Here is a 23,514-nt window from a genome sequence, read left to right as displayed (position 1 = left end):
GCATTGCTGAGCTTTAAGCCTGTCTTATATTCATGCTCTTTGCCACAAAACCCTTGCTATCCAACTTAAGAAGTATGAGAGTTAATGAGGGGCTTTTATTCCTTTATAGGACAGAGTCCTTGACACCAGTTGTGGCTAGTCAGGGAGAGGGCAAAGGGATGCAGACCAATCTTTTGAATCCTCAGCAGTGAACCACCCATACCACAGAAACGGTGGCTAATGGACTTAAAGGTCATGAGAAAAGTGAGGGAGAATCACACAGCCTTCCAAAAGGCATTCCTTTGGGACCACGTTCTCCTGTTCCACAAATAGAAACTCCACAAACATTGCACACACAAGTATTCTATTGGCCAGCAACAGAGAATACAAAGGAAGGGAGAAATGAAGAAATTGCAACATGCCGCTGCATTGCCATGGTGGTGATCTGGTTTGTGCTGCTGCTGTTGTTAAGGGACACTGAAGAAGTTGAGCAGAAAGCAAGAAATAGGCCACTGTCCTTCTTGTCCCTAACATGAGGTGCATGTACACCAATGTACACCAATGCTAGGAGCATGGGTAATAAGCAGGAAGAGCTTGAAGCTCTCCTGGGAATAGGAGGGTATGATCTGGTGGGAATCACAGGAACTTGGTGGGATGAAAGGCAAGTCTGGAATGTGAACATAGAAGGGTATCACCTTTTTAGAAAAGACAGGAAGGGAAAGAGAGGTGGGGGCGTGGCTTTATACATCAGGGAAGGGATAGGATGCAGTGAGATAGAATGCAGCACAGATGGGGATTCGGTAGAGCCAGTCTGGGTGAAACTTAGGGGTTTTGACAGGGAAAGAGACCTGACAGTGGGGGTACGTTATCGCCCTCCAGGTCAACTTGAGACCCTGGATGATGTCCTGACAGGCCAGATTCTAAGGATATCTCGGGGGAGAGACACAGTAATTACGGGAGATTTCAATCTCCCGGATATTACTTGATCTTGACCAATAGGTAGGAGTTGATAGATGAAGTACAGATTAGGGGAGCTCTGGATGCGAGTGATCACTCCATCCTTTGCTTTGAGATCAGGGGACTGGGACGTGCACTAGAAGCTGGGACTTCAAGAGGGCCAACTTTGGCCAACTGAAGGCCAGACTGGGGAAAGTCTCTTGGGATAGGTTACTGGAAGGTAAGCAAGTTGAGGAGGGGTGGATAGCATTCAAAAGGGAGGTTTTGGAGACGCAAGCCTTGATGATACCTCTAGTCAGTAAGGTGGGGAGGCGGAGGAGAGTGCCACCATGGATGCGAAAGGAGGTGGTTAGAGGGATTAGACGAAAGAGGAACCTCCACAGGAAATGGGTACTGGGGGAAATAGACAAAAGGGTATACCGGGAGGAGGAGGCCCATTGCAGAAAGATTCTTCTCAAGGCTAAGGCCGATTATGAGCTGAGACTTGCCAATAATATCAAGAGCAACAAAAAGGGCTTCTTTCAGCATGTAAATAGGAAAAGGGAGACAAGTGGTGGGACCACTAAATAAGGAGGAAGGAGATCCAGTGACTGATATGAGGGAACAGGCACAGATGCTAAATGACTATTTTGCCTCTGTGTTCTCCCCAAAGCAGGACAGGGGAGATCCACATAGGAGATTAGATGAGGCTGGGGACTTAGGGGCACAGATTAGAGTCACCTCCCTTGAAGTCGAGGGGCTCCTAAGGGCATTGGACATTACAAAGGCACCAGGCCCTGACAGGTTACACCTGAGAGTACTTAGAGAGTTGGCAGGGGTTCTCTCACGCCCGCTGGCCTCCATTTTTGAGACCTCGTGGAGAACGGGTGAAGTTTGAGAAGACTGGAGGGCGGCATCAGTGGTCCCAATTTTCAAAAAGGGTAGTAGAAAGGACATGGGGAATTATAGACTGGTTAGCCTTATGTCCATTGTAGGAAAAACAATGGAAAGGCTCATAATAGAGAGAGAGATCTAGTGATGCTAGACAGGGAAGGGAGGCTGACAGCCACACAACACGGCTTCCGCAAAAACAGGTCCTGCCAGACAAACCTTGTGGAATTCTATGACAAGGTTTCAAGATGACTAGATGGAGGGGATGCAGTGGATGTGATATACCTGGATTTCAGCAAGGCCTTTGACAAAGTGCCCCATGATATCCTGGTGGAGAAACTGAGGAGTTTTGGGATACACCAAAGCACTGTCCGGTGGATTAGGGCATGGTTGACTGACCGAAAGCAGAAGGTAACCATTAGCGGGGAATCATCAGGATGGCGGCCAGTGACAAGCGGGGTCCCCCAGGGCTCTGTCCTGGGGCCGATTCTGTTTAATCTTTTCATTAACAACATGGAAGAAGGGGTGAACAGTCTGCTGATCAAATTCGCAGACAACACTAAAACTGGAGCAGTGGCCACAACTGAGGAGCAGGTACTCGAGATCCAAAAGGATCTGGACAGACTATGGAAGTGGGCAGGAGACGACAGGATGGCGTTCAATCTGGATAAGTGCAAGGCCTTGCACTTGGGGCATAGGAATAGCTGTCATAAGTATAGGTTAGGTGACAAGTGTCTGGAGAGCAGCACTTGTGAAAGGGACCTCGGGGTGCTGGTTGACTGCAGGCTAAACATGAGTCAGCAGTGTGATGCGGTGGTCAAGAGGGCGAATGCCACCCTTGGTTGCATAGCCAGAAGCATGGCTTCTAGATCGAGAGAGGTATTACTACCTCTCTACACGACTCTGGTGCACCCGCAATTGGAGTATTGTGTTCAGTTTTGGGCCCCTCATTACAAAAAGGATATAGCCAGGTTGGAGTCAGTGCAGCGTAGGGCCACAAGGTTGGTGGCCAGTTTGCAGGGCATGGGGTATGAGGCAAGACTGAGGGAACTGGGTCTCTTCAGCCTGGAGGAGACTCAGAGGGGATCTGTTGACGACATACAGGTATGTGAGGGGATGTCACATGGAGATGGGTACAGACCTGTTCTCCTCTGCAGAGGAAGGCAGGACGTGCTTCAACGAGCAAAGTTCAGGGAACCAAGGTTCCATTTAGATGCCAGGAAGCACTTCCTGACAGTTAGGACCCCGAGGGTGTGGAATGGGCTTCCACGATAGGTCGTTGAGGCCCCATCAGTGCGGGTGTTCAAGGATAGGCTGGACGTCCACATGGTGGGCATGTCGTGAGCGGAGCTGGCTGGTGCCGGAGGTCAGACTAGATGGCCCGGGAGACCCCTTCTGACTTGCTCTGTTTCTATGTTTCTATGAGACCACCTTGCCTAACATTGAAAGCAGATTACAAAATTCATTATTGTGGTTAAACCCCCCTTTGGTTTAGGCTACCGCCATATACATACTTGTCAGGGTATAAATCTCTTTAGACATTATGGGGTTTCCTTCCAGCAGACAGTTCTGCTTAAGGATTTTTTTTAATGCTACTTAGAGCATTTGATCTATGTTGCAACTAGTCAAATGAGTCCTAGGACAAAACCCTATTTCCTATCCCGTATTCAGGCCACTACTTTCAATTATTGTTGATCATGACAAATGTTTTTTCTATGGCCAAAGCAACAACACAGCCCTCAACCGTTTGAAAAGTGATCAGTCAGTGGATTTTACTATTAACTTGCCTAAGGTACTAATTTGTTTAGACCTACTACGACATGGATGCTCAGGGAATGAATAAACCATTTGCTTATGTTCTGTTTGAGTAACTGAAAAGGCAGAGCAGATGTTTCTGGGTCTCCCAGAGAGTTGTAAAGCATTCTAGCAGCTGATGCTCCTTTTAGCTCCAGGGGTAGGAAAAGAAGCAACTTCCTGTTTCTGATTCCTAGTACACCAGGGAGTAAAGATGAAATCAGGCTGAGAGCTATAGCAAGCTCTCCTGACTGAAATTTACAGGCAAACAAACATAATGTTTTATTTATCCAAATCTGAATTGCCATATTTGTACACTGCAACCCTATACATGTCCACTCAGAAGTCAGCTAGTTTATTTCACTGGGACTTTCTCCCAGTCAAGTGTGTATAGGACTGCAGCTTCAGTTATGGATGGCATCACATTTAAAAGTTTAGAAAAACAGGATGAAAACTAGTCTATTGTAGATTATCACACAAACAAGAGACTTGTGGCAACTTAAAGACTAACAAATGCATTGTGCCATAACTTTTGTGGATTAGATCCAATATTCTAGTCCATGAAAGCATATTCCGTAATACTGCTATTTTTCAGTCTTCCGTGTGGCATAAGACTCTTATGATACAAGCCTATATATATTTAGGCAGAAAAAAGCCAGGCCAGCTGGAGCACACTGGGAGTTGCACCCTTAGGATGTTATCCTCTGCCCACCCCCCTCCACATTGTTTGGGGAGGGCCATAAAGGAGAGCTGGAGCTCCAGTCCTGGAAATAGACTAACAGCCACCCTCTTTGGAAGCTTTTGGAACACATTTCTTGGCACTTTATTGACCTCGAACAATTTGATTCCTTATAACTGCCAAGCTGAAATGTTTGTGTGTGTGGGGGGGGGGGGGTGGAGTGTTAGGAATGCCAATTCCAGAATATTTCTGCCAAAAAAAGGAAAAACTAGAACTTATCTTGCATTATGTAAATACAAGAACCTTATTACAAAATGTTATTTTGTTGGCGGCAAACACTCTATTAACTATGGAAAATGTGTATGTGTGGACTTATAAATTCTGGAGAAGCTTCCAATCCAAGAGTACTTTCTCCAATGGATGGTGGAAGAAAGTGAAGGAATTGCTCCCAAATTTCAGTCTAAAGCTATAGAGTTGGAAGAGACCTTGCAGACCATCTAATCAATCCCTGGAAAGTGCAGGATTTGCAAATGCATCCTCCCTGAGCATTATTGCCTATGACTCCAGGGAGTCCCATGCACCTGTACATCAAGCTCACTGGGCCACTGTGGAGCCATTCACTGACTCTCAGCTCAGCCTCCCTCACAAGGTTGTTATGAAGATAAAACAGGGAAGAGGAAGATAAGATAAGCACCTTGGGTTCTTTCTAGAAGGGGTAAAGGTTTCCCTCGCACATGCATGCTACTTGTAGTCCTGTCCAACTCTAGGGATGGTGTCATCTCCATCACAAGCTGAACAGCCAGCATTGTCCGAGGACACTTCCGTGGACATGTGGCCAACATGGCTAAATGCTTTTGTGTACAGAACACTGTTGGCTTCCCACCGAAGTGGAGGGGAAAGGGGGATGCAAATGTAATGATGCGCCAATGCATGGATCTTCAGAGTCCCTGACCAGCACGCTAACCAGTAACCAGGTGTCATCTCAAGGCTAACAAAGCCCACTGACCTTGGCAGGGTCAGCTTCCGAGTAAACAGAGCAGACACACCAGGCTGCAATTATCCTGGCCATGCTTACTTGGGAATGAATCCCACTGGACTCATTGAGCCTCACTTCCTAATAAACACGCTCAAGGCTGGGCTCTGCAACCGGCAACTTGCTGGCAGCAGAGCCAGTGTGGTGTATGCTTCATGCCAAAGGTCCCAGATTCATTTATTTGGTCCAGGGGTGCTGGGCTCAAACCCACTGAACCGAAAATAAAAAGAAAAATTACAAATGTGCATGTGCTAATATATATATATATATATATATATATATATATGCCTTAAAGTCCGTGTGTGCATGTGTGTGCAAAAGAGGGAGAGCACTTTTAAAGTACCCTGTCTCCTAAGACACTCCAATTTGTAAAAAGGGGTACAGATGATGTCAGGAAAAATCTCAGGAAGAAAAATGTAAGGTGAGAGGCAGGAGGGCAAAAGATCCCGCTCATCTGAGAGGATCAGACGCTGCAGAGAGCCTCCGCCACCCCCACCCCCCGCTCCGTACCTATATCAGCAAGTGCCCATGGACAGCGGCGGTGGGGCAGACGACCTTCCGTAGCTCCATCCCTACTGGCCACTGCCTAACACCACCTCCAGGTGTCTCCAGAGATCCTTGTCTGAATTCCTGGAGCGCCACGGCCATTCAGTGCAAAGCGCGAACCTGAGCGAGATGAACCTGGGGCCGGGCTCGCAGCTCGGGGCCCGGGCTTTGTCGAGCCGCGCCTGCTTTCGGGAGCCCCACCCCCTCCCCCTGGTTTTCCAATTTCGGATTCTCACGGAGGGGGTGTCCCAACGCTGCGCTCCGATTTGTCCGCGGCGCGCTCACGTGACCAGCGAGGCAGCCCGGTGGGAGCGCTCGGGCAGAAGTTGAGAGCCGGCGGCGGCGCGCGTGTGGAGCGGCGCTCTCGGGACTGGCGGTCGCTCCGCCAGGCTTCCGCCCAGCGGCCAAGCCGAGAGCGAGCTGAGGGAAGGCAGCGGCCGCCGGAGCAGCAGCCCAGATGTCCGCGGGGCAGCGGGCGGGGAGCCAGGTAAGTGGCGCGGCGCCTTCTTCCCACACCTCGATGGGAGGGCGCACTTGGGAGACAGCCTCCCTGCCCAGCCTGGTCCCCCCCTGCTGCTGTGGACTGCGGCTCCGATCAGCCCCAGCCAGCACGGCGAATTGTCAGGACAGCTGCGAGTTGTAGTCCAAAACATCTAGAGGGCACAAGTTTGAAGCATGTAATACAAGGTGCCTTGTGGTGCTGTTTCGATTGAGATGGCGACCTTCTGTCTTGTACTTTTTCGCAAGTAGCATGAACGTTGACAGCACAATCCTTTGCATGCTTACTGGGAAGTAAGCCCCCGGGTCTTCAAAGGGGCGTACTCCCCGGTCATTCTGCATCAGATTCTGAATCTTTTGCCATTCGCAGCCTCGAAGCATCACTTAAAGGTTCTGAAACGCCATCAATTTTAAAAAAAGTTTCTGCAGTTGCATGCTAGGAAATCGCAGTGCATGCTTATTAAGCAAGCAAATCCCACTGCACTCAGTCGTGCTTACTTTCCCGTAAAGAAATGTGCTGTCCCTGGATCAGCGTTGCTGTATGGTTTGGAACTTCAGCAAAGAGAATTCCGTCACAGTTAATAAACGGTGAAGTCATCAACTTGGAATAACCAGTAAATATCTGTTTCTATCCAACTTTGATGCTTGACTTTGTTTTACCAACAATATCATTTGGTTAAGGGATGTGGTGATAAAAATGTGAATCATTTATCATTATTCAGCATCTTATGTTGCTGTAGGCACAGGACTTTTAAGCCAAAAAGAATGACTGGTAATCTACAGAAAACATGAAAGAATCTCCAAAATGTGGAGGACTAATTAAAATATATCAACTTTATTTAAGAGTCATTATGGAAATGGGAATTCTTGTTGGCACAATCCTGATCATGCTTACACAGCAGTAAATGCCACTTTGTTCACTGGGATTGCTCCTAGATGGTTGTGCATAGCATTGCAGCCTGAATACTAAATTATGTTGAAAAGAATCCATTCTTATTGCAATGAAATTCCAGAGAAGAAATATAAAATAGTCGATGCCATTGTTTCAGTGATGTGCTAGTAGAACCAGCAAGTATATAATGTTTCTTATCACATTACACTGACACCCTGCCGTACGTCATCTTGTGAGGAGTCCAAGGTGGCTTACCAACTTTTTCCTCCTCTCCATTTTATCCTTACAACAACAACCCTGTGAGGTGGGTCAGGCTGAGAGACTGTGGCTGGCCCAATGTCACCCAGTGAGCTTCATGACTGAGTGGGGACTAAAACCCAGATCACCTGAGTCCTGCGCTCTTAACCAATACACCACACTGGCTCTTTTGTGGGATAGTTCAGCAATCTAAAAGATGAGGAAAAGTTGCTTGACTGGTTATCTCTCACCATGGTGGAAGATAGTAGTTGTCCTAACAGAAAGCATTTCCCGGAAATGGCTTCTGATTCAGAATAGTAATTGTAATAATGAGCAATATTTTTTGTGAGACAAGCAGTACCCAGAGAGCATGTCCTGGTTTTGGGATTTTGTTGTTCTGCCCAACAGCATATGAATGGCAGGGGATGTCTTGAAAAGAGTGCTATACTTCTTCAGGGAGAGCTCCTCTGAAGATGCTTTAGAGCCAGAGACCCAGCCCAACCTCGCCTGCCGTTTGGAGAAGGCGCAGCTCCAGCAATGCTGTCCTGTGTCTCCTCAGAGGAAGGGTGCGAAACGACAGGCAGGTACAGAACTGAAAGCTAGGAAAGAAGTGGCTGCGGCAGAAATAGAAAAAGGATGTCGGGGAAAGAATGGGGGCACAGAGGAAGAAAAATCTTTCTAAAGGGGCAGAAAGCAATGCTACTTCAGGTGGGATTTGATCTATGTATGCAAACAAAAAAAGTAGGAATCGTTGGAGTTGCAGGACATTTTTCTGAGTAAGCATATATACAACCGTGTCCTTCATCACATGGGGGTGCTAAGTATCAAGAGACATAAGACCTGCTGAGAATGTGTGCCCTTTCACATATTCAGCATTGCTTGAGGGGAGACCAAAAATTTGGGCACGCCCTTTCCATTGTGTCCTCATCAGCACTTCATGAGTCTGAACTGAGTCTGCAGCAGGCAGCTCAGTCTGGTCAGGGAGCCTCTAAGCACAACGGAGAACCCTGTAAGTTCTTCCATGGATAGGAGAGCTCCATGCTGTGAAGTTGGGTGTTGTGGGTGGCGTGGAGGTTGTCCTCTGATTCTCCGGCATGCAATTCTACTTGTGCATGACAGGTGGAGCCCAGGGTGAAGGCTGGATTTTAGAAATCATAGTCATGTGCCAAGGAAATGGAGCTTTTGATCCTAGAGAAACTACATTTTGAACCCTGAATAATTATGTTTTAATTTTTAAAACACTTACTTCAAACATTTCTTTGAAGGGTTATGACCTACTCGAAGCTTTTGGTTTGCAGACAGTTCCTTCTGCTAACTACAGGAGAGGAGTAAGAATGTATCAATTGGTTGTGTTCACTGAGAATGGCAGGAGCTGGATGGTGCCGGGTTGGCTATGGCTGCCCCACCCTGGTTTCGACACTTGTACAGTGCACTGCTGGGTGAACATGATACCTGCACGCCTGTACTTGGAAACATTCAGGAAATCCCTCCCTCCCCTTAAAATGTCCACCATTCGCAATGCCCATCTTCCTGAATGTCCATCGTTTTGCAAGTCCATCATTAAGAGCCCACCACAAGTCCGTCATCAGGTTCTTCAGCTTTACTATGTGACTGTTCTCTCCCCTAGGAAAGAGAGAAGGCAGGGGCTGCTTGGGGCAGCTGAAGAATGAAGTCACCTCCTTGCTGCCTGTCCCTTTCTTCCGGGGCATCCGTGGAGGAGCTGGGCGAGGGCACGTCTCTGGGGTCTTTGGAGTCCAGCGTCTTCTGCAGTGAGGAGGAGCCTCGATGCTTGCTGCAGCCAGTCTCCCCATCCTTGGACTCCATCACCATCAATGTGGGAGGCGCCCGCTTTGTTCTGTCCCAGCAGACGCTCTGCTGCTACCCGGACACTCGCCTGGGCAAGCTGGCTGTGGTGGTGTCTGCTGCCCGGGATGTCGCCTCCAGCCTCCTGGAGCTCTGTGATGATGCCAACTTGGTGGAGAATGAGTACTTCTTCGATCGTAGCTCTCAGGCATTTAGCTACATCCATAATTACTACCAGACTGGCCGGCTACATGTGATGGATCAGCTGTGTGCCCTTTCCTTCCTGCAGGAAATCCAGTACTGGGGGCTAGATGAGCTCAGCATAGACTCTTGCTGCAGGGACAGGTAGGCACTCTTGGATCAGCAGTTGGAAAACCAGTGGAGTAGCTCAGGTCAAGGAGGAGAGAAGGTAGATTGTGATCTGTGCGAGATCTCTGGGTGGTTCATGGTAGATCTCTGAGGGTTTCTGACTTTCATGAGAACAAGGCAATTAAACAACACACAAACAAAACACCTCTGTCATGGCTCCCTTGTTCTAATGACTTATCGCTTGGCCTCAGGATTCCTTATCTGTAAAAGAGATGTGCTGATCAGTTGTTTTGGACCAGGTATTTGTTCTACTGGCCATTTTTGAATGCTATTTTTGATTCCCTAGGGTCACTCACACAAATGTACTTGCTTCATGGGATGCAGTAGATAATTAACTCTGCCCCCTGAGCTGCTGTTTTGTGTCCGACTCTGTTTTATAGGCCTCCACACTGTAATGGAAAGCAAAATAGACTTCACAAACTTGACATCTGCCCACCTCTGGCTTAGATTAGTTCCTTTGTGTGAGTGAACAGAGAAGAAGGAAATAGGCATGAGAAGATAGGCTTGGAGGCCCTTATATGAGTAAGGCAGCAGCATAACAGAGAAATGGGCCAGTAATAAGGCTGAGCTCAGTAATAAGAGAGAGCGCCTTTAATGAAATGAATAACTCCTATTTGAAAGGGCAGCAGTGATCTGACAGCTTTCTCCAACATGGCACCAGACTTCTGTGTTGGATTACAACTCCTATCATCCCCTACCATGCCTATGTTGGCTGATGCTCATGGAAATTGTCTTCCAATACCTCTGGCAGGCACCTAGTTGGGGAAGGTTGCAATAAGGGATAACATAGGGGAGAAAGCCTCTGGCAAAATCAAGCTGGGTTACACTGACTTTTGTACAGAGTGTGTGTTTTTCTCTCCTTACTGCTGTTAATTTGGGAGAGAAAACAAGGTAGGCCATACAGACCTACAGACTACAGTGGGAAAATTGCTGCAGACAAGCACATCCAACCACACACAATAGGAAAAGGGGCATCATATGTAGGTGGCAATATTTTGCTGGAAAAGAACTCCAGCATCACTGAACTGCTGAGAAACTAAGCTGCTACAGGTACTGAGCATATGCTTTGCAGAGTATATCCATCTCCTTAAATTTAGAGAGAGGAGGCCCCTTCCCAAATATGCCAGCATCTTTTCCTGGTTCTTATTCTCTCTTTTATTAACTAATTTAAACTGGATCTGTGACAGGGACTGTGCTCACTTTAGGTTCATTCAGGGGTATTGTCTTTGGTGGCCATCCAGCTCTACACATCAGAGACTCATAGTAGCCACATCTGCAGCTTATTGCAGGGGTGCAGAACCTAATTCTACCCCAGATAATCTCTTGGGCTGTGTTGCAGTGGGAGGCAGGGCTGCAAAGAAAAGGAAGAGACCAGTTTTCCAAAAACAGAAGCATAATTTTGCTCCAAGCTCTTACTGCCATTAGCTAAGCATTAGATGAGCCCCTCCAGCCTTTATAACAGGAAAGAAAACTGCTCCAAAGCCAGAAATCCACCAAAATGTGGTTGGAGAAAAGTAGGACCAAAAGTAGAACTTTCCAAGTCTGAGATGCTGCACCCCTTTTTATAGCAGCTGAGTCTTGCCCTTATCTCCTCCCTCTCTAGCATGATCTTCTGTATGTGTTTTTGATTTGTTTGACATGTTGAGTCATGGCCAAATAATCGTTTCTGTCCACTGCCTTGCAACAGGTACTTCAGACGCAAGGAACTGAGTGAAGTCTTGGATATCAAGAAAGATACTGAAGAGTTGGATGCCCAGGATGAGGAGGATGAATTCTCTGGGAGTCTGTGTCCTGGCTTCAGGCAGAAGCTTTGGGAAATACTGGAAAAACCCGGTTCTTCTGTAGCTGCCAGGACTTTCGGCACTGTCTCCATGACCTTTGTCGTTATTTCCATTGCCAACATGGCCCTGATCTCAGTGGAACTGAGCTGGCTGCCCCCACACTTCCTAGACATCCTGGAGTATGTTTGCATTGCCTGGTTCACAGGAGAGCTTCTCCTGCGCTTTTTCTGTGCACGAAACAGATGCCAGTTCCTTAAGAATGCAGCGAATATCATAGACCTTCTGGCCATTTTGCCCTTCTACATCACACTGCTTGTGGAGAGCTTGCATGGGAGACACCAGGAGCTGGAAAACATGGGCCGTGTGGTCCAGGTGCTGAGACTGCTGAGGGGTCTGCGCATGTTGAAGTTGGGCAGGCATTCAACAGGTAAATCCACCTGGTCTGGGATCCTCTTGGAAAATGATGGTTTTTATTCCATAAAAATAGAATGTAATAAAATGGCATTTTAAAAAGAGGAGCAAAGTAGGAGCTGAATTATGAATGGGCAAGGGGTCACAAAATGTTGCCAGGATTGGTATCCTGGCAGACTTTGTATGTAGTTGCTAACGTTCCCTCTGACTCCTTTCCCCGACCTCATTCCCAAGATACAAGGAACCATGCAACCCACTAGAAAGCTGGGGTGGCATGCTGACTATCTATTTCATTTTTATTGCATATATTTGATGTCCTTTGCTTAAACACACATGAAAGAAAGAGTGCTAAAGGCATTTTATAGCAGGACTTTAACCCATCAAAGAGGTAAAATATTTTAAAAATTGATTTAAAGGGGCAGGGCTTGGTAAAGCAGCTACTTTCAAAGCCCCAGCTGTATGCTGTCAAACGCTTGGGAACAGAGGAAAGTTTTAAGCTATAAGAGTTACTTAAGGAGGCTTCCTCCCCTTTCAGGGTTGCATTGAAGGGCTGAGCTGCATGTTGCACCAAGTTTGCAGCTATGTCAGCATTTTCACTTTCAGAAATTAGATAGATGGAGGGAGGAGGGACCCTTAAAAGGACTGAAGACATGAAGAAAGAGGCTTATCTCCTCCCTCCCTGGCATGATCATTAGGAAAACATACATAAAGCTATAATCCTTAGGCAAAGCTACCAGTGAAGATTTTCTTTTTATGCATTTTAACCATTTTCAGTGGGTCGGCAGTGAATTCAGTTCAATTCAGAACTGTTTTCAGTTCTAATTGCTCTTGAAGGGATTTGCCTTTCCCACATACACGGCGTTCGCAGGAAGAATTGCACCGTCATCATAAATGTGATTGTTTCAAAGCTGCATGTCATATACAACATGTAAGTTTTCCCAATGGCTTTCACTCACATGCCAGTTTTTAAACCAGAATCCTACTCCCTCCAACCCAAGAATTGCCTTCTCAGTGTTTCTAGACATTCCTACTATAGGTGGATCACATGATTTTAGTTATCTATTTATTACATTTCTGTACTGTCTAATTGCTGAAGTTCTCTGGGCAGTCACAATTAAAAATGCCAAGTTAAACATGATAAAACGCACAAAAAGTTTAAAAACTATAGTGTAAACTAAATCCTAACTGCAGTTGATGGTTTTAAAATACTATATCAGAAACTGAAAGTCTAAACTGTCTAGAAAAGTAAGAACCTCTTTACCTGCTGCTGAAAAGAGAGCAATGCAAGGGCCAAGTGAACATTTCTGGGGACACAGTAGAAAGGAAGCTCTTCTTAATAGCCACACACCTCACTTCCTGCTGGGAACTCCCCAAGAAGGACCATGGAGGATGGTCTTAGGGTCTGAGCAGATATTTATCCTTCAGGTAACCTGGTCCCAAGCTATTTAGAGTTCTGGATATTAATGCCAGGACTTTGAAATGGTCCCAGACATGGACTGGTAGCCAGTGCAGATGGGAAAGTACTGGCATAATCACATTGGCTAGTCCCCATTAACAACTTCACTGCCTATTTTGGATGAGCTGAAGTTTCTGGACCACCTTCAGGGGTATACCTAGAAAGCCTAGAACCCTTTACCCTAGCATCCGCTTTTCTCCCCATGGGGAATCTGTTTTGTCTTTTGCCTTGTTTGGAACTAGAAACATTCAGCCCAATGGGCATTCTGAAGAAGTGGAGTCCAGAAATAACATTACCAGCACAGTTACTCTTTGAGCCCTAAGTGTAACACAGATTCATTCAGTTAACATGCTAGAAATGTCTAGCCACAGACTGGCATGTGGATACTTCTGTAAACTTTCCTTACACTTGCACTGCCCTGTCTGCTAACTTCCTTGGAAATGGTGAGTAAGTAGGCAAAGGTCAACTGTACCAAGCATCACCGTTTTTTTCTGTTCAAGCAAAACTGCACTGGCATTTGGAAACATTTGTCCAGAGGGGCTGTCTGTGTGAACAGCAGTCGTTCTGAACACTTTGCAAACTGATGATACACTCTGTTCTGTTCAAGAACTAAATGAAATTTTCAAGTGGGAAGGCATAGCAGCAGTAGCTTTTATTTTTTCATCTGGTTGGCTTATAGGAACAGCCTTATACTGAGTCAAACCTATTTAGTCAAGTAACTAAACTGCATGGCTCTCCAGGAGTTTTTCCAGCCTTGCTTTGAGATGGCAGGGACTGAACCTGAAACATCTGGACTAAAAGTGGGTGTTCTAAAACTGAAGTATGGTTCTTCCAAAATTAATTTATAACCCCACACTCCTGATTTCTTCTGGCTAAAGTACTTCCAGGTCAGTTTCTTTCACTTGGGAGAGCACTGCAGAATTAAGATGTCTTTGGAATGTGCTACAAATCCTACTGGTGGAAGAGATCTAGGAGGACATGTAGTCCAACCCCCCCGCCCCCATGTTCATCCCTGCTTAATGCAAGAAGCAACTACAGCAACCCAGTTAAAGAGGACTGTTCAAGTTCTGTTTTAATCCCTCCAGCAACAGGTGTAGTGTTTTGGAATTCAAGAATTCTTCTACAGAATAATACCTTGCCGAGGGGAAGAAGTCCTGTGTAGGTGTGTGAGGTTTAAAAGTGCATGGAGGGTTGAGGATATGCATACTGGTCACACACCCAGTGTCTCTGAGCACTTTGTCTCTGGTGCCTTAGTTCAGGCCTTAGCCTGTTGAATCAGCACGTGCTGAAAGGGCTTTCAACCTGGGATCACCTGCATGTGAGTAGAATTCTTGCTATAGGAGGCAACGTCTGCCATCTCATAGTGAGTTCTGCTCCTGGCAGAGTTCCTTTTCAGACAGGGCAAGACCTGAACTAGCAGGGACAGTGTGCCCATCTTCCACCCTGTGCCCATTTTAAGCCTTCGCATGTTCAGGTCAATGCCTAAACAGTACTGGAGTGAGCAGAAACTGAATAATACTGATAAAAGATGTATTTTAAATAATTTTTTTATTTACATGGAGAGGAGAGCCATGTAAAGTGGCTTAGCTTCCTTGCAGGAGAAATAATGGGATAGAAATACAATAAATAAAGACATGCATGCATATAAGCTAGACATATGCAAAATGCCAGTGTTGTGCACTGATGACATCAAAGGCAAAGGACACATTTTTTCCCCTCCTGGTTGCTGGGAATCAATTTTGACTCATCACAGGCGATTAGGGAAGTGGCTAGCTGGGAGTGTGCTTTACACATCTGTTCTGCATTTGTGCATGCTGACTGTCACTTGGTGTCCTCCATGATAAACAAGCAGGTGTGACTATTTAGGACGTAATATATTCCCGTGAGGGGCCAGCAATCCATGAACTTAAGGACTGGTCACTGAGGTCCTAATGTTTCTGCTTCTTGCAGCACACGAGGCTGCTCTCAGGAATGCGGGTAGCCTGTCTGTGTCCACCTTTTATCCCCAGCTCTCTCGCTTCCTGGGTGTTGCATCCATGTATGGCTAGCATGCACCATGGCTCTACTAGGCCTTGCAAGAAGTTATTGCAAATAGCTGTAACAATACTAAGAGGATGCCTTCCCTTCTTCCGGAGCATTTTCTGTCCAAATGTTGCCATTTCCTAGAGGGGCTGCAGTCCTCCCGAGTCTGCCTTGTTGCAGCTGCTGCTTCTAGAATTCATTATTTCAAATACATTGTGGTGGAACAGATGGATGTCAGCTCTTGCACACAGGCAAGAATCCTCTACTGCAGCAGGGAAGATTGCTGGCTAAGCCATAGCTCTGAATGACTGCAGTGAAACTGGAAGCCGTTCATAAGCCAGGGGCCTAATATGAGCCTACCTCATGCTAGCTGGACAAAAAGGCAAATTCTAGTGTCGGTTATACAGAACTATATCAAAGGAATGGGGAAAAAATTGTTCTACAATACTGAGAGTTGGTTGACTCGCAGCTATCAAAGATACTGGCTGTTTTTCCACTTCAACCATTGTGGCAGTCCAGCTTTTAGCAGTGTCAGAAAATGTGTTCTTTGGATTTTGGCAAGCCTTTTGCATTCATTGAGACTCCACGTCCTATTTCTCCAAAACCTTCTCATTTCCTCTTTACTAAAATTTGGCCTGGCTAAATTTCTGGCTAAATACAGGGTGAGAACAGTTAGGCTCAAACTTTTTGTTTGAGGATTTGAGAAAGAAGATGAGTATCTTTATTGCATGAAGAAAATTCATCTTTTTTAAAAATCCAAAAGGTGTGACACTCCAAATGTCAAACTGCAACTCCCACCCTCCGCTCCCATCGGCTGTGCTAGTTAAGCTTTATGGGAGTTGCGGTGAAACAACATCTGAAGAGCCACGTGTCCCCACCCCGCCACCGCCTGTGCTGGTGGAAGGCCACTTTTTGTTAATAAAATTCATATAGATCACCTTTAAAGGTGTTTTGTTTTGCTTTGTTTTTTGACTTCTTGGTGTAACTTAGTTTAAAGGGAGAAACCTTTACCTTTTAAAGTGGGTCATATGGATCTAAACTGTTTTATTCCATGAAGGTTGCAATCCGTGCAAGAGAAATTCTCTTGACTTGTTCACGATCACTGAGTAAATCTAAATAAAATCCTCTCATATCACACCCCCTGAATTCTCTCATACCATTTTCTTGTTGTTGCTCATGTATAGGCCCAGCAGTAATACAATAAAGTATTTAATGATGCCATGAGTTCATTCTTATTTTATGTAAAATGTGTTTGTGTGTGGGGGAGGGCTCGGGGGTGAAAGAAAGCAAGTTCTTTGGCAGAAACATAATACCTCTTTCAAAACCCAGCCACTGAATACTGCCTTATATTCTCACTTGCTTAAAACCACTAGAGAAGCTTTCAGGAAAAATCTAGATGGGGGGTACATCTCATCCTATTTCAAGCTAAGTGTGTATTCTCTTAGTTAACAAGATGTTTGGATGGACCTTTTGCCCTAAGATTCGTTTCTGGCTTGATGGGAAGGAGGACCCAAGCCACCCATCCACCCACATGTCATCATTCAAGAGGAAAGGTGTCACCAACTGAAACTCTTGTCTTGTGTTCCAGGTCTGCGGTCCCTTGCAATGACCATTGCCCAGTGCTACGAAGAGGTTGGCATGCTCCTGCTCTTCCTCTCTGTGGGCATCTCCATCTTTTCCACAATGGAGTATTTTGTGGAGCAAGGGGTCCACAACACAAAATTCATGAGTGTTCCCTGTGCCTGGTGGTGGGCTACAACCTCCATGACTACCGTTGGCTACGGAGACATCCGACCAGACACGGTGATGGGCAAGATAGTTGCCTTTATGTGCATTTTATCAGGAATACTGGTCCTGGCTTTGCCAATAGCCATCATAAATGACCGCTTTTCTACCTGCTACTTTACACTGAAGATCAAGGAAGCTGCCCTCCGCCAGCGTGAAGCCTTAAAGAAGCTCACAAAAAACATGTCCAGTGACTGCAATATCAACATTAACTTGCGAGATATATATGCTCGAAGTGTCATGGATGTGTTGAGGCTAAAAAGCCGAGAGAGAACAAGTACTAGGAGTAGTGGTGGAGACGAGTATTGGTTTTGATTTTATATATATATAAATATATACACACATGAACTGTTTAATGTTTTGACAACTTCGATAATTTAATGTTGAATGCAAAGCTAGCAATCCCTTAATACCCTTTCCTAATCACCTTGCTTTTCCAAATTGCTGAGCATATTTAAATTGGTGTAATCCAAAGACATATTAAAACCAAACATTCTCAGGGCACACACTGCTACAGACTTTACCAAAATGTATATCTTTCCTCAGAATAAGTGGCAAGAAAAGAAGAACAACCTTTCAGACAATTTGGTTCTTTTATGCAGATTCCAATGTACAAAATAAAGAGTCAGAAACATTAAAACATATTATGCTGCTTTGTTTTACATTTTTGAATTACATTAATTGCATGAAATGAATTCAGCTTCCAAAAACAGAAAGAGGGCATGTTCCAAACTGTACCTTGTGAATTTCCATCAGTTGGTGTTCCTTCTGTGTTACATTTCTGTAGCCAGCAAAAGAGCCATAAAGCGTTAAGATTCAGAGTTGAAGGCAGAAGTGAAATTTGAGTGCCTACCCACTAAAGAATTCCTTTGAGGCTTACCAGCCTTACAGGTAAGCAAGCCTGTTTATCTCTTTAAAATAAAAAGTGGGAGGCCATAAGGGACCTTGGAGGGTTTGCCTTAGGCAATGCAGTGCCTACCCCAGCTTAATGGGTCTTGGAGGAATAATTTCTATTTCAGATTGCACCAAGTGCATTTCCCGTTCTAACAGCACCAAGGTTGAACTCTATACATGCTTAATAATTGAGCTTGCTCTGAGCCAGACTAGAATCCCAGTGGTGGATAATAATGCCCACATTAGGACGTGTCTTTGTGTCTGTGCCTTATATGTCATCAGGCCTCTTCTTACTAAGTCCCCTGCTGGTCCGCTGATGGATGCTTTCAGCAGCAGCAGCAGCAGTTTCTATGTTACACTGATGCATGCTGGCACAATGTCGGGGGAATCATCTGTTGGCATTTCCATTTCAAGGTCTGTGATGGTGCCTCTGGTTGCCTAGTTCCCACTCTCAGCATAAGGATGTCGTCAGCACAAGCAGGCCCATAAATTAACTATGCCTTCTGGAACTCTTTCTTGCCAGGACATGAGCAGGATTTTGTGACACACTTGCACTAGGAAGTGAAATGCAACCAAAACCCTTCTGTGGCCTTTAAAAGGGAAAAGAGCTGACTGCCTGTAACGAGGGATCTGATCGATCTATCCATTTCTCCTGTGTTCAGTTTTTTTAAGTCTCATCCCAAATATGCAGAACTGTGCACAAAAATTAAAATGAAGTTGCAACAGTTCCTGGCATAGAAAAGGCCTTGTGCCTGCCTTTCTGAAAGCCTGTCAGAAAACAGAGGTGGCATAGCTGGGCATACAAAGTACTCAGCACCGTTGGCCTGGATGGACAGATAGGTCAGTTTCCGTTTCCATCACATTAGAATTTTGTTTTCATACAAAGGTATTTTTCTCTCAGATAAGAATAAATGTGGAATATCCAAACATTTTAAAAATGGATCCAATAGAGTCCTATATTTTCACTGTTTCTTTCTATCTTATTCACTTTTTAGAGATGAGTCAGGCTCCTGGCTGAAAAACATGAGCAGAAGTCATTGTGTAGTGGCCTTATTACAATTATTGTTATTATTATTATTATTATTATTATTATTATTATTATTATTAAGCAGTGATAGGTTGTGCCTGTCCTAAAATTATCTGAGCCTTATTTTTAGCTCACCCTTGGTTTAAATAATAAGGGGTCAAATCAGAATCTACACAGAGAGTTGCCTTTGTTCTCCCATCCACAGCTTATGCAGAGATGCTGAATCGACATAAATATTAACCGTGAACTCTGTTCTCCAAGTATGAAGGAAGACAACATACGATATGCAAGCAGAAGGCTTGGAGAAAAATGCAGGAAAACCCCCTCTAAATGGGTGATTGTTGGGGGAGTTTATTTTTATGGACTGAAGCTGGGAAACATTAACAAGGTCAACTTTTTCTACCTGACATAGCCCTTTCTCATGTGCAGAGGGAAGTATCGCCAGAACAATTTCGGTCTTCCATACCACTTTGAAGGACAAAGCATCTCTCTTGTCAACCACTATCAATGCAGTTATTGTTCCAGTCTCTTCTGAGTCATGAAAGCATGTCTGATTTCAGGTATGCCACTTTCTGGAGGGGTTTCCTTTCCTATTAAAAGCTCTGCGGCAGGCAGCATTTTTACTCATGTAGCTGAGAAGGGAAGAAAAATACATCAGTCAGATGCCCTGAGGCTACTGTCACTCAACTGTTGTTGCTTTAAGCTGGGCCTACTATTAGCAATATGATTTTATATTTAGAGCCGGTGGTTTTCTTTATCCTTGCCGTTGGGTTTCAAGAATATCTTTTTGGGCAGCTTTTCTGAAACTTTGCTAACTATATTGCCTCCAAACATTAAACAGGTGAGTGTTTTCTGCCTATGCCATCACTGTACCACCAAGATGGAAAATCTTTGCCTGTATCTTTATTACACTGCATTTATGTCTCCTCTTTTTCTTGTGAGGAAGTCAAGGCAGTCACATTGTTCCATTATCTCCTCACAACAGCTTGTGAGGAAGGTTAGGCTGAGAATGAATGCCTGGCCCAAAGTCACCCAGTGAGTGTCATGGGCAAGAGGTGACTAGAAACCAGATCTCCCAGGTCCCCTGACAGACGCGCTCACCACTACACCACACTGCCTTTCTGTACCACATCTTGCCATTCAGCATGGAAACTGCTGGGGGAAGAATGAAATAATGGAACTGACAAAGCTAAACTTGATAGGATACATCCTTCTAAACACAGGTCAGCCCCTGAGCCTTCATAGTCACCTGCATCACACATCAGCCTGAGCACTAGAAGCCTCAACCAAATTCATTTGCATTAAGAATGAATTAACCTGTCAATGTTTCTCAGTTTTGTATTCTTCCAATCTTAAGTGCAGTTCATCTCAGATTCATCTTTTTTGGGGGGGAGGGGGAGTAAATGTTGCATGAACATTCAAATGCATTTTTGTGTACAATTCTCCTAATACATGATTATGATAAACATTTTGCAAGCTATACTCCTAATATAATGCAGATGTGAACAGTATTTTCTTTACTATAAACATGATGGTGCATGTTTTTCCCACAAAAGAACCCCTAAGTGAACATGTGAATTTCTAAAGATAACTGAGTTTCAGTTTGCATTGTGGTACAGAATTATGTAATCATTAATTAAACCGTGAACTCAATACAATTATCCCCTATCCTTCTGTGCATTTAGCTGCCTTAGGGCACAGTCTGGACATATTTAAACACAGAATGTCCTACTCCTACCAGCATTCTGGCTGGGGAATGCTGTGAGTTGTAGAACTTTTTTCTGTCTGAACAAGAATCAGATTATGCCTTCAAAGGAGTGCCATTTTTTCCTTCCACTTACACCCTGCCTTTCTATCTGTAATTATATCAAGTATTACAAAGAAGTTTTTAAGTCTTCAGTGTTTGGTCATCCCAGGAAAACTAAACTAGGTAGTTCAGCTCTTTAGCTCAGTGATAGAATCTGTGCTTTCTGCCGGAGAGTCCATCCCGGGCATCTGCAATCAAAACACTCTGGTAGGAGATAATGAATGGGTGTATAAGAATCCACAGTCAAGGGCCGGGTATGCATTGAGTGTGGGCTGCCATTGACCCATGGGGTAATGTTGAAACCAAGATGACATGGTAAACAACCATGGTTCGCAACCCAGCAACAAAAGATGGGTTCTTCCTATTAGTTGTTCATGGTTAACAAGCCACGGCTTGTAGTGCTGTTGAGTACTACACAATAACCCACAGTTCAGCAACAACTGACACTCAAGCCTTGAGAGTGGAGTATTGCATTGTTTGAACCCAATCAACATGAAAACACTGTGCCTGAGATCATGAAAAGGGGCCACCAGTCAGACACCTGGCCTGACAGATAGTCTGACCTGAGATATAAGGCACTTCTGATATCCTTGGAGGTTTTGTGTCTTGTTTTAATGCATAAGGGGGTATTGTCTCTTTACCCATAAACAAAAGGTCACTTTCAATTGACTATTAGCTTTAATCTTGCACAGAGAAAAGCCACATTGTACAAAAGCAAATATCTGCAAACAACCATAGCATGGGAGTTAGATTGTTGTACTGGGGACCTGGGAGTTCCAGGGTCTAGCCCCCACTCAGCCATGATGCTCTTTGTACCAGTCACAGACTCTCAGTCTAGCCAACCTCACAGGGTTGTTGTTGTGAGGATAAAATGTTGAGGAGGAAAAAATTGGTAAGCCACCTTGGTTTATTATTGCAGAGGAAGAAATGTGGGGTATTAATGTAATGTAATGATGAGGTTGATGAAGGCGAGCAATCATGCACCAAGCTGCTTGTTTTCATCATTTATGCCTAGTTCAGCCACAGTGTAAGAAAATTCTTACTTTGTATGTTCTACCTCCAGCAAGTTCATGGTAAAATCCTGGAGCGGCTCCATAGCGCTGGGGTGGTTCCTGTTCTTCTTCCCATGTTCCAAATGTTATTTATGGCACTGACCTTGCTCATCCAATTGACTTCAATGATTTGGGACCAGGATCAATCCTGACTCAGGGTCAGCTTGAAACATTTCATTCCATGCATACTGAACTGGAGCTCACTCTTTCTTCCCCACTGATAAGGGCACAGCAACCTCCCCCACACCTGAAGGCATCAGGCTAGCTTTGGGGGCACAGGGCAGGTCACCTGGTGCACTCCCCTCCAATGCCTTGCTGCACCCTCCCAACATCTGCCACAGACGATAATATCAGGACTGCTCAGACATTGAAGAGTTTTGTTTTTGTCATAAGCCAGCTTGCCAATTAAGGCTGATTATCTTGAGAATAAAAGGGACAGTTATTCTTGGCATACATTGCAAGGCTAGGCAGATACAGACTCATCAGGTGATGAGGCGTCCTGGGAGCCAGACCGCTCAGATGTTGAAATGGAAGAAGCAGAGGGGCTTATCTCAAGGCAACCTCCCCAGGTGTCCAGGTAGATGTTGAGAAAGGTCAGGATTTACAGCTGCAGGAAAGGGGCATGGGAGACAATGTCCTGCAGCCTGGTCCCACTCTTGACCCCATGATGCAGCGTTGGGAGAGATGGGCCGACCAACTGGAGGGGCAACAGACAGAAAAGAAGCTTTCCTGCTTTCAAAAAAGGTATCTCAGAGGGGTCCAAGGGATACTCAAAAGGATAATGCTGGGAAAGAGTTGTCAGATTGGGTTAAACACACCATTCCGTTCACATTAAGAGGCTCATTCTTTGCTGGTTGTACTTACTGGAAGTGCATGTGAAAATAAAGAACTGCTGCCGAATAATGGGCTGTGTTTTGAAAATGTGAAGGGGAGAAATTTGGCTCATGACAGGTACCTGCACTGAATTGCCATACACAGGTTGATGTGTGGTAAAGTGCCATCCTCTGAAGCCACTCTTGCCTGCAGGATATGCCAGAACTACACAGATAGATAGGAGTTCCATTTCCACAGAAAAGTAGCTCCCTTGTTATATTGCACCCGCTATGGCAGCCCATACAGATTGGCCAGCTCTGATCAATGTCATCACAAGCCTAGGAACTACAAAGAAGGCATTTTAAGGGGACAACTTCAGCTGCTGAAAGAAAAAAAAAAGGATTGTAATCTAAGTTTAAAAATATTCGAAGGGGTGAAGTTGTGAAAGAAAAGAAGTCGCTTGTGCAGGTTAGAAGGAAAGCAAGGGATGTTCATGTCTGTGGCCCTTGGTAAGTTTATAAATGGGTATATTGCAAATATCTATCTCATCAGCTTTTTGTTCCCTTGTATCAGGGGTTACATCCCTTAAGGTGAGAGTAATGGCTGCTAGGAGGAGGGCCTTTTCTACAGCTGCTCCCCATATCTGGAATGCTCTCCCCAAGGAAACTCGCCTGGTACCTTCATTACTTTCTTTTCTGTGCCAGGAAAAACCTTCCTTTATTTATATATAAATATATATATATATATAAATATATATATATATATTTGAATGCCAATAATTGAATGCCTTTGTTTTGTATTTCTGCTTG

General features: G+C 45.0%; 1 protein-coding gene across 1 annotated transcript; it reads left to right on the top strand.

The window, feature by feature from the left end:
• Positions 1 to 9,151: 9,151 nt before the first annotated feature.
• On the top strand, positions 9,152 to 17,688 carry KCNV1 (potassium voltage-gated channel modifier subfamily V member 1). The gene is made up of 3 exons (XM_044421792.1): positions 9,152 to 9,633; positions 11,345 to 11,865; positions 16,916 to 17,688. Exons 1-3 carry the CDS (start codon positions 9,152 to 9,154, stop codon positions 17,425 to 17,427), a joined length of 1,515 nt encoding a protein of 504 aa, XP_044277727.1. The 3' UTR covers positions 17,428 to 17,688.
• The last annotated feature ends 5,826 nt before the right edge of the window (positions 17,689 to 23,514 follow it).

This window comes from Varanus komodoensis, unplaced genomic scaffold (assembly GCF_004798865.1).
Source record: "Varanus komodoensis strain SLA01 unplaced genomic scaffold, ASM479886v1 scaffold12, whole genome shotgun sequence".
Lineage (NCBI taxonomy): Eukaryota > Metazoa > Chordata > Lepidosauria > Squamata > Varanidae > Varanus > Varanus komodoensis.
This window is presented reverse-complemented; position numbering and strand designations above follow the sequence as displayed.